The sequence below is a fragment of the Stegastes partitus genome, unplaced genomic scaffold, assembly GCF_000690725.1.
Source record: "Stegastes partitus isolate 25-593 unplaced genomic scaffold, Stegastes_partitus-1.0.2 Scaffold673, whole genome shotgun sequence".
In the NCBI taxonomy this organism is placed as follows: Eukaryota; Metazoa; Chordata; class Actinopteri; family Pomacentridae; genus Stegastes; species Stegastes partitus.
Genome location: NW_007578404.1, coordinates 111,776 through 123,517, shown reverse-complemented (window position 1 = coordinate 123,517; position 11,742 = coordinate 111,776). Strand labels below are relative to the sequence as shown.

The 11,742-nt window shown below is 45.0% G+C and overlaps 1 protein-coding gene across 1 annotated transcript; it reads right to left on the bottom strand.

The window, feature by feature from the left end:
* Positions 1 to 2,049: 2,049 nt before the first annotated feature.
* On the bottom strand, positions 2,050 to 7,734 carry LOC103363607 (G-protein coupled receptor 26). The gene is made up of 3 exons (XM_008290439.1): positions 7,067 to 7,734; positions 6,096 to 6,209; positions 2,050 to 3,868 (listed from the first exon to the last, which is right to left on the bottom strand). Exons 1-3 carry the CDS (start codon positions 7,732 to 7,734, stop codon positions 3,643 to 3,645), a joined length of 1,008 nt encoding a protein of 335 aa, XP_008288661.1. The 3' UTR covers positions 2,050 to 3,642.
* Positions 7,735 to 11,742: the final 4,008 nt, after the last annotated feature.

The window sequence follows — 11,742 nt, the reverse complement described above, 5'->3', positions numbered from 1 at the left end:
ACCTGATTATGGCACTGATTGCACTGATTGCATCCATTGCAATCAGCCAAACCAGCGAAAAGCAAACCCCCGTGGCAGTCAGACCACAGTTGCGAGACATTTTCTCCAGTTTCCACAACTCCAACTTTTCATCTCTCTTCAGAAAAACAACTTTTTGTCCATGAACTATTGGAACTAAGACTCAGCTACAAGGGATTGAAATGATCTTCTTCCCCATTTATCTTCCAAGAGAGGAGCTAGAAATGCAAATGGAACGGAAAAGTTTTGACTTTTTGAAACAACAGCACCAGACCACGTCGATGGAGAGTCTACAGTTTACTTTAATCATCATGGTCAAAACCTAAAAACCGTCATCGTCCTCATTTTCACCAACATAACAATTACAATCACCATCGAAACCGAACATTGTTGCTAGCAGATGGAAACAGCCGTCATCGCCACCTGTCATCACATCAACACCACCACCATCATCATCAGTTTGTCATCTCAGCCATCTTTAGCAGCAGCAGCGGCGGCGGCGGCGGCGGCGGCAGCAGCATCGAGCCAAGGTTTAATAAATTAGAAGGTACATTACAAAACACTTCAGGCAGTCAAGTCAGTCACCAGCAAACAAAATGAGGTATATTACACTCAGCTCACTGCCACCTGCCTGCAAACAGTTAAAACGTAGTTTTGCATTAGAAAGCAGCACATTCTGTAAAACTCTAACAGGTACAGTGTCGTAAATTACACGTGTGTATATATATGTTTATATATATATATCAAAAGAGCCAAAAATACTTTTCACGTCGTCGTTTATCTAAATCTGTCAACATTTAATGTTCGTCACCACAGTTATGAGAAGAACACGGTGTGCATCAGCCGGAACTCAAATCAGAACCGAGGAAATTCTGAGCGATGCTAGTGAACAAAAAAACTGAATAAGGCAACGATCGAAGATATCCGTTTGCCTTTGTGAAGGTAAAAACTTTGAAATTTAAGGCAGCGGTTGTCTCGGGAGTGTAATACAGTACAACGATATCCAAGACAACCATTTCTCCTCTGTGTGAAAACCTTAAAGTCACGGGTACAAAAGAAAGCAAACGTGGATCATTTTGTAATCACATAAACACCTGTCATGTATGTTCTTTTAGATTGTTTTTTTGTTTTTTAGAAAATGAACTGCAGCTGCTAATATGTGGCTCACTGGGCATCGTCGATGGTTTTGGCACTGCTCCGTCTCACCGTGCGTGTTCAGTAGAAACGCACCCAGAATGTCAGCGTAAATCCATAAATAAACCTCAGCAGCACGTTGCTCTCTGAACTAAGGAGCTGAAGCGCTTCTGTCTACATCAGACTCTATAACAAGTGGAGCCCAGTCGAAACCCTCTGATACAAAGCTGCCTGTCTTCTGATACAGAAATAAACAACGTAATGGGCACAGCAATGGGCTGGAGGCTACCGCAGGAACGACGGGACGAGACAAACGTACGGAACGTGTGTTAATTGTGAGAGTGAAAAAGGTCCTTTTTGTCTCGTTAAAGATGTTAATTAATGGTTGCCGAGCAGCTTTCCTACAAACGCTGTTGGGGTCATTTTTTTTGTTCCCATGGAAACATTTCACTATGAAAATGGAGATTTAGCTGTACAAACATTTCTTGTAAGCAAATCTGTCCTGAAAGCAATTAATTAAAACGGGAGACGGATGTAACGACAAGAAGCATCTGCGTGTTCCTACTATGAAGGATTAGTCATCCTGACCTATAACCAAGCTACCGGTTCATATGGTGTCTATGCTCATATGAGGGGAATTAAACTGATTAAATACACAATCTCTAGAACGTCGTAATTTTCTGTAGCTAGTATCAAACTTACCGGAGAAAATAGCAGAAACAATGAGTCAATTCATGGAAAGGTTGGTTGACAGAAAATTAAACTGCAACTATTTTAAGTGAAAAAATTCACCGGTTCAAGACTTTTTTACTTTGTTTGATAACAAACTGAATATCTTTGGGTGTTTCCTGAGATTTTTATGCACCAAACCAATTTATCAAGAAAGGACCTTGTTAGATTTTCTTCAATATCATGTTTTTACCAAGAAAAAAAAAAGGAAATAAGTTTGATAGTGAGGAGAGTTTACTCTTGTTTCACAGGCTTTTGCCCTCCAGCTGTCGGTGCAGCATTGTGGGAGACTCGCAGGTTGTGTGTAATAAAGGTTACAGCTATTGCATCATTTCAGGTGTTACACAATCAGGTAACAACGATCTGAAATGTTCTCGCCTGTGTTTTGTGATTCCTTCAGGAGGGTTTTCAACATAACCTATTGCTTAGTTCAGCTCGAGACGGGCCTTCACGAGAAAGCACGCAAGTCACCTCCGAGGTAGAAACCTTTTGATGATGTTACGCTATGCAATTTAGTGTTTGCAATTAAATTTTGCAATCTAGCCATCACGAGGAAATCTAGAGTCGTTGCCTAGCTGACTTTAATAGCAGTCATGCTAGTCTACAGCTAATGGCAAACCTGCTGAATGTCCCGATGATTCTAGACTTAGGTGTTCTCAGCTATCACCATTACACATGCAACACGAATTGGACGTATAGAAAACAAATCAGACACTTTTTCTCCAGTTTCTCGAGCAAAAACGCCTCCAGAGACGCTTTGTCCTAAGATCCGCTTGTACCTTTTGCACGGATGGCTGTCACGGCTGTTAAATCATTCTGCTAAAGAAAAAAAAAAAAAAGACATCATATATATATCTGCTCTACGGGTCACTCATGTGTGTGGGTACAAAACCCAGGGAAGTACAGTTGATCACGCTCCACTTGACCGAGCAACCTGAGGGGCACAATCAGTCGTGACAGCAAAAGGCAGCCGGTTTGAAGGCTCGGTTTGTCCTATTAAAACTCCGTCCAAATGGGTGTTGAGAGCAAAAATACGTTATGTTGCTGTTTCCTTCTGAATACTACAAAAAAAATAAAGCACTAAATAAAATGAAGATGTTGCTTAATTTGGCCTGAAAACACCTGAGCCGGACGGCAGCAGCACTCGTCGCTGTGATTCCATCTGTAGTACAATTAGGGGAAAAGTGGCGTCTCAAGTTTTGGTTCGGCTAGTTTTCAGTGCTACATACAGAATTATCAACTAGTCACTTGCAAACACTTTGCACAGACTAAAACAGACATCCCATCGTGTTGTTAATGAGAAGATGAATATACAGTGTAATGCGGGAAAAACAAACTGCAAAATCAATACGTGGTGAGCTGTACGTCGTAGCGGACTGAAAGCTACCCTAGTTGGAATAATGAGGCTAGGAACTGGCTGTTCTTCCTGGGCGAGCACATCTGTCTCTCCAGGTGGATGTGAAATCTGCAGTTGTTTATTGTCCTCGCAGCAAGTTCACCGCACTGATCTGCTGTTCTGGGCACTCGGTGCACAAGCGCGGTGGTACTCCTGTGCAGGGATTTGCCCTTGTGTGCAGTGACTCCTTGTTTTTTTTATGTTTTTTCTTTTTTTTTTTTTCAGCATGTCAGACCAAATTCAAGCAGACGTGAACAGGAACAACCAATATTTGTCCTCATCGACGATAAATCGGGTTCACATTTCCCTGACGGGTTGCCGGGTCAACCTCTCAGACCGTATCCCATCAGCCCGCTCTCTCCCCGTCACTCGGTCGGTATGCTGTTGACCTGGTTCTGCTGCCCGCGGCCCGACGCGTTCAGGGAGCTGCGCTTCAGCAGCCTGTTGATGATGTCGGTGCACGTCTTCTTGTACTGGTGCCGTAGCAGGGAGTACACGAAGGGGTCGCAGGCTGCCTTGCTGTAAGCCAAGCACTTGGAGACAATTCCCCAGTGAGGGTTGATAGGCACCGCTGGAAATAACTCCACGATCCTGCAGGCACGCATAAAGAGAGGGGTGGTGAGCGGGAGAGTGGCGGAAAGGCAAGTCAACATGCTGGAAAAGACATGCATGCCCTAAGCTTATTATGCAGAAATAGAAATACATTTGCAAGACTCTGTTGCCCATAACCTCCTTTTTTTTTTTTCCTTCATTGCAAGTAGCGTGCTTCTTCACTGATGCAGCTTCAGTTTATTTTTGTATTGATAGATTCATCTCATTAAGTAATTATTCACACACGGTTTGCAGCCGTGCACGAGATAAAATGCAGATCAGCTGTCAAAGGGAACTACACGAAGAGTCTCGACCTCGTTCTCTCATGCGTGTGGATGTAAAGTGTGAGGCTGCAGCAGCGCTTCATGTTGGGAAAAAGGCAAAAGCAGGAGCAGCAACGAGTTTCCGGAAACAAGAAAAATAACTTTGATTGTTATTTACAACTAGAACAGAGCCAAGGCAGGGAAGGACAAACAGAGAAGTCATCCAGCAATCTTAGGGGGGGGAAAAAATGCTAATTTGTACTTAAAATGCTATTTATTTGATTTAAAGGTGCACCTAATGAGCATTACAGTCTGCATCTCAACTCAGCTGATGTCAGACCTAAAGACATAACATTGGTAGTTACTTACTTTAAATATCTTGTTTACTTTCACGCTAATTTTTGTCAGGTGTAAAAAAAAAAAAAAGAAATAAAAAATACTCCTGTTGTACGTGGTGTCATAAAAGGTGCGTAAAGATTGCTGATCCTCTCCTCTTGCACTCTGTATGATTAGTGCGTCCACAGTTGAGCTCTGTCAGCACATTAACGCCGGCCTCGCATGGGCCGGTAGCCATCAGTGACATTTGCTCACACACTCCACAGAAACAGCGAACAGGAGGTTAAGTCAGCTGCCACACGGCTCCGACTGCACACGCTCGGACATCAAATGAGCATCAGAGAGGCTGCGGAGGGGCTTTTAGCGTAATATATTCAGATTTTTAATTAGTACGCTGCCATTTGCGGGATGAGAGCGGCGCGAGTGGGCCCCGTAATGGTCATTCATTACTGACAGTTTACTGATAACACAACAAATTGCCGGCGCCCGTCGTCCGAGTGTGGAAAGCTCGCTGTCAGAGCCTCTGGTGCATTATTTATGTCACCTCGTTTCAAAAAGTCTCACAATTTCAGATGTTTTTAGGCCAAAGTCAGTCAACAAAATCTTCATCTAACTCACCCCAGCCTTTTATTAGCACGATTAAATCACACATAAGTTTTAAAGCTACGAATATTTTGGTCAAATTATGTTTGAAATGACAAAAGGGGAACCACATTCTAACTGTATACTATATATTCTGTACTAATCTTGACAGTAGGATTGGAAATGAGCCTATTTATTACACAATACTTGTGATCTCGGATGCCAATCAAGTCGTACAAGGCAACTGCCAATTAAAAACAGGCAGGAGGATGTTTTTTTTTCCCAAATTATTGTTTTGTTTTCTGAGGTGTTTCTGGACCTGCTTCAACACAAACCTGTGAGCAGCTTCTCGGTTTCATGTGCGGCTCAGCGTCACAGGAGGTCAGTGCCAATCAACAGAGCATTTCGGAGTATTTTTAGTTTGTACGCTGGCTGTTTTAAGTGGACTTTATTTTCTTGCCTTTCACGTGGTATGTAGTATGAGTCTGAAGCACTTATTGGCATGCAGCCACGCAGATAATGTTGGTTTTATTGTGTCTAGGTCTCCAGATGGGCCTGCCCGTCTCTTCGATTTCTGCTCCCACCAGCGTACGAAGGAGGTGAACGGAATCTCAACAGCATCTTCTTCCCAAAAACTCTATCCTGGGTTCCCTTTCTCTCCCTAAACACTGTATTATTTCACATTCTTGTACCCTTTTTTTAAAATAATTTTTCAGCTTCTCTCATCGCCGTGCGTCCTTCTCGCTCCGGGCCTCATTTGACACCCTCTCTTTGTCCGGTGATTGATGAGACGGGATTCAAACAAACCGAGATGCACTCGGCGAACTTGAGGGAGAAAAGTGCTAATGCAGCAGCAGCAGCAACAGCAGAGCAGAGGCATATTACTTATCACAAGGTCAGCCAATCTCATCTTCCAACTCTGGCCAGTGTCGAGGGGAAGCGGCGAGGAGGCAAGGGGGGAAGAAGTGGGGGAGAGGAGAGGGGAGGTACGTGGGTGGCTGGCGGGAGGTCACCGTGCACGCCGGCGTGGCCTCCCCGGCACTCACCTCGTGATCACGTAGGGAGCGAAGCAGAGCATGAAGGTGCCGATGAAGGTGCTGATCTTCCTCGTCGCTCTCTGCCTTCGCCTCTTCTGCTCCTCCAGGCAACGCTGACGAACGCTGGAGGCAATGACAGTAAAGCCGGCAGTTTAAATTAGTGGGCGACATTACCACAAAGTGTCTCGTAAAACACGGCAGGGAGGAGGCGTAGCTGTGCTCATCTGAGGTGTGAAGGGGTTAAAGGCAGGAGGAGCCAGCAGAGGCTGAGCCGAGGTACAATAAGTAAAGACAAAGTGAGGATTCCCACTTTTAGACTTACACTTTCTCCCTGTGTGTGTGTGTGTGTGTGTGTGTGTGTACCTGAATGCACCACGGCTGTCATGACACACTTGCTTTAAGTAATATTTCATGAAATGGGGGTCATCAGTGTCAATAAAGACAGGCAGGATTTAGAACAGCAGCACCTCAGCTGTGATCTACAGCCGGCTGTGTGACCAGGCGCACACTGATTGATCTTCTACACACACTCTCTCTCTCACTCTCTCTCACACACACACACACACACACACACACACACTCTACATCCATTTTAGCTATACTATATGGAGGCAGAGTAAATCAATCTCTGTGCGTGACATTTCAAAAGAATTAGATTCAGCAGCCCCTCTGAAGCCACAATTCAAATGTCAATGCAAAGATGGCAAAGCATCATTAAGTGCACTGTTCTGCTCCGAGCACAGGAACACCACAGTGTCGTTTACAGCCTTACAATCAATGTGAACAGGAGTGATGGCACCAAGTACAACAACTGCTCCAAGGAAGTGCTGATTTGAACAGTTTGTTCTTTTTCCTGAATCCTCACTTCTGGGTAATAATTTGAAAATTGCTTCTCAAATGTGATTCTATAAGTCAGATAGTCAGGATGTATGATGTAAAGTAGGAACACAAAATGGAATAAAAGCTTGAAAACAGCTCACCTGGGGTGTATATCCACCAGCAGCACCAAAGTTTGCATTGTGATAACGTCGATCCTCTTACAGTGAAACCTTGCCACTTTAAGGACTTTGAGGTATGTAACACACAACACTATAAAAGACAGCAGGAAGGTGAAGGAGTGGAAAAACACGGTGAAGATAACAAACTGGGTCCGACTGCTCGCCCTCGGGTTGGACAGGGTGCAGGACGCGTAAAGCCGGTGGTATCCCACCCAGGAGAGGCAGGTGGCCACCGTGGAGAAGGACATGGAGTGCGCCCACGTGTACCCGAGCACAAAAGCCGCGTCCTTGTGGCGCATTTTGGAGTGGTACCTCAGGGGGAACACCACCGCGATCCACCTGTCGATGCTCAGAGCTGCCATGCTCAGCATCGAGTTGGTGGACAGGAAGGTCTCCAGGAAGCCCACGATCTGACAGAAGCCGTCTCCCCCCGGCTGAGCCTTGCTGATGAGTCCCACCAAAGTGAGCGGCATGTTGGACACGGTCAGCAACAAGTTGCAGAAGGTGAGGTTGAGGTTGAACAGACCGGGCACCTGCTTGCGGATCTCCGGGTTGTACAGAAAGCAGATCAGCACCAGGATGTTGGACAGCAACGACACTATGATAATCACAACCACCAGCACAGAGAGAATTACCTCCGCAGTGTCCATCCTGCGCGCACCCCCGAAACTCACTTCTCCTCACTTTTTGTGCGCATATCCAGCTTTGTTTAGTCGGAAAAATGGCATCAAATCACCCATAACCGTGTCCGCGCATCCCCAGATCTCTCCAGCCGGCGGAGATCCCCCTCTTCTCCGCTCCACTACATTGTCACTGCACGGCGAAGGTGGATCAGCAGGATTCCGGCATGATAACAAGAAGTATGTTTTTAAAGGTTAGAGGGGGAAGAATTCGCTGGAACGAGCTCCTCCAGCTTTTTTTTCTCCTTCTAAACTACACGAAACAAGCTCTCAAGCCAAAGCTGCTCTATCCTGGCGCTGCGTCTTGCAGAGGGGTTTTGTCGTCCTGTGATGCGCTCTCGAGGCATCACCCCTCCGCACACACCGCACAGTGTGTGGGCTACTTGATCTCTCCCCCGTCTCCTCTGAGGAAACAGTAAAAGACACAGAACAAGAGTTAAACTGGGATTCTTGGAAGACAGAAGAAAAAAAAAAAAGGAAGATTGCACTGATTCCCCACAGTCCCGCTTCCTGTCAAATAACTCAAACTTAATCATTGCTGAGGAACACATTTAACATCTGTTGTGTATAAATGTATATTGTTCAACCAGACACACTGTTTTCTTTTTGTTTTTTACAATTAATTCATTATGGACTTCATGCATATTAAATAATGCCAGAATTGTCTGATGCATTAAGGTATTTTTCTTTACTTTTCTTTAATCTCTCCTTTAAGAAAATCATATTTGGATAAAGAGAACTGCCACAGAAGAGCACACACAATAGCCAGAATGAAGCATGAATTTCCAGCTTCTTTTTTTTTCTCTTCCACTCCAGCTCATGTAATCAAACCTTATTTTTGGACTCAAACTGACTCATGTTTAGGTGGTCTCATCCCTTTAAACCATCCTCGCATCCCAGCAGCATCTCCTCCTTTTGCTCATTACGTCTGCTTCGTCAAATTGATAAGGAGCAACATCTTCCCTCCTCTCTCTCTCTCTCTCTGCCCCCTCCTCCTCCACCTCCTCCTCCCTCCTCCTCCCATGGAAGCTGGATAACGCCCCCACACTCTGCTGCCCCTCTGGACTTCAGCGTGGAGAATTTTTTTTTTTTTCCTCTGAAGCGTGGGACTCATCCGAGTGTGTGCTGCGGCACGTGAGCCACTGAAGGCGCTGGAGCAGGGTGAGGTGATGGTTGTGGTTGCAATAAGGATGGGGAGAGGAAGGGGGGAGAGTCAGAGCGTGTGGGCGGAAAGAGTTATTGTTGCTGCAACACACACACACACACACACACACACACACACACACACACACAAGGACTGAGGAGATGGGACACTATGCAGGCCACACTGTGTCCTCCTTCTTCCCTCCTCAGTGGCAAAAGGTGAAGAGACTTAAAGGCGAGGGGGAAACAAAGAGGGGCGACTCGCCTTGTGAAAGCGAGGCCTGTTAAAAACCCCCTCCTGTAATGGTGTGTGTGGAGCACAGGGGTTGATATTTGCTCTTGATGCAAAGAGAAAGCGGCTGCAGGGGAAAGGACAGACAACCCTGCCAGCTGCCGGGTGTTATTTCGCTGAAACGCAGCTCCATCTTGGCCCAGAGAGAGACTTAGGCTATGGTGGATGCACTTCCAGCACTGCATGTTCCACATGTGATGGGCCCTTTGGTGAGCAGGCACGCTCCAGCGCTGTCATGCAAGCTCGCTTCTGTCGGTTCAGAAGCCTTATCAGCACAGAACCACCGGTTGATCTCGGGTACAAGTGCAGCTTCTTTTATTGTAGACATGAGTTTAATTATTCTTTTCATAATTAAATGCCAGCTCCACAGAGCACAATGTGTGTGGAAAGAAAACAAAAAAAAACAAAACCACCCCTCTAAAAATATAGCTTGGAGGGGACTGAGTAATACGGACGGATAACAATGTGCATGGGTGAGAAGAGAAGATAGTCATGTTCATGAATATTTGAATATAAATCTGGTTTAACAGTGAGATGTTTTTGATTGGGAATTGAGATTTGTTGCTAATGGTGGTATTAGTCAGAACAAAACCACACAAACAGTCCCACTGAGCACCATGCCACATTAGACACATGTGCAGGGAAATGGCTTCTGATAAATACAGATGCTGTTTTCAGAATGTCATCTACAAATCCACCTGAAAGAAGCTTCACTTGAGGAGTGCATTACGTCCATGCAGATCCGTGCGACGAGGGTTTTGACACCTCTGGGCTTCAGGTTATATCACCTTGAATGACTACAGCTCCTCTGTGAACAGGTTGACCAGCACCACACAGACACAACATGCTAGGGACTGAATAATATTTTATATTTTTTAAAACATTACTGAGGGTCAGTCCAGGTAAAACCCACCATCCTTTGGTGATCTCATCATGCTTCCATCGCAAAACCCTGATGAGTTACAGAAGATATTTTTAAGATTGGAGACTATGATAATCATAAAAATGAGTCTTTGCTTATTCTGCATGTAGCAGCAAGAGATTCATTTATTTCAAATCTCTCATTAAAGGGTTTAAAAATAGTAAAGATTTAACCATCATGGTTTCCTAGAATCCAACAGGATGTATTCCAACGTCTTTTGTCCTGTTAACCCCCCAAAATATGAACATTATTAAGATATAAAATAGTGTAGCTGCACATTTAAGAGGCTGAAATATTTACCATTTTCTCTACATAAATGACAGCTATTCCATTACATGAATTACTGGCTAATAAAGTTGAGTTGTTTCATACTAATAATTTAATTATCTTGTTTTATAGACGCTTCCTCAGCTCATTTAAATCATCATCAAAAAAAAAATCATTCTCATTTCTCCCGCAGGCAGCAGAGAGGCTGCACCTCTGGCTAAATCTTACTCCAAGTGGAGGACTCCCATCATTGTCATTATTGATCATCTTCTTTTCAAAGATGGCCGATGAATCATCTAAAAATCTCAATTTTCGGCGAGGGGGTAGGGGGGCGGGATCCGTCATGTTTACCGTGGCTGAGACAAGATCTCAAGTCTGCAGATCTGCGCTTTGAAGATAATACCTCTTGTCAGAAGATTTAACAAGTGCAGGACTTGACTGTGAGAGGCGGCAGGATGAGAGAGAGCCCGCAGCACTCCTCCTTTACGCTGTGACAGTGTGGGTTTGAATTCACTGCCAGTTCCAATTCCACACTCGACTTCCCTCCGATTGGCAGGCCGGGCGTAAATTTAAAACCTAGATGTATGCTTTGGCCGCCACGTTTTCCTCCCTCTCCCAAAATATAGGCTCGTCACTTATATTTTCGACACGTCTCAAGCGCGGTGACGCAGGAATTCTGTGCCGAGAAAAGTTTGGGAAATTTGTTCGCCAGTGTGACAAGTTGGAAGAAGAAAAAAAAAAAGTTGTACAACTCCGACTGCATTATGTAACTCAGAGACGTGCCGATATGAGCAGCACAGCAGCAGCAGTCTCACGAAGGTTTCACAGGTGAAGACAGGAGGGACACTCGCTCAGACAAAGGAGCTTTACACAAGCAGAGCGAAATGCCAACCTGCAAGTAAGGAGAAGGGAAGGTGTTGACACTGCTAACAATAATGCTGAGAGGCCAGTTTCCTGCTACTCCTGACTTAGTCATCGCCGCTGCAACCAGTCGATGCGGAGCAGAGCTTGTAGGCCTGTGAGCCTGCACATATGTTAAAACACGCAGGGCCAAAGTAGTCATCCCAAGCAGCGGTGAGTCACCGTGTGAAGGCGGTGTTACAGTTTTGAAGGCTTAAATGATATCATATTGTGGAAAAAAGTTTCGCTTCGATACTGGATCTGTGGACTTGCTGAATGGCTCGACATTACAGGAAGTTAATCAGCGTACGATACGCAGGTATCTGCTTTCCTGTGTGCTTTCAAAGGTGCTGGAAATGCAGAAAGAGATAAAATCTGCCTCCCAGCAGCTAAAAAGAGCTGGTTTTGCTTCATCCATCCATCCATCTATTATCTCTACACCTTAATCCTCACT

Coding starts and splice junctions, on each gene's coding strand:
- LOC103363607 (XM_008290439.1), bottom strand. CDS start 7,734: ATGGACACTGCGGAGGTAATTCTCTCTGTGCTGGTGGTTGTGATTATC. Junction 6,210..7,066: donor CTGGTGGATATACACCCCAG/GTGAGCTGTTTT, acceptor CATTGCCTCCAG/CGTTCGTCAGCGTTGCCTGG. Junction 3,869..6,095: donor GCTCCCTACGTGATCACGAG/GTGAGTGCCGGG, acceptor GCGTGCCTGCAG/GATCGTGGAGTTATTTCCAG.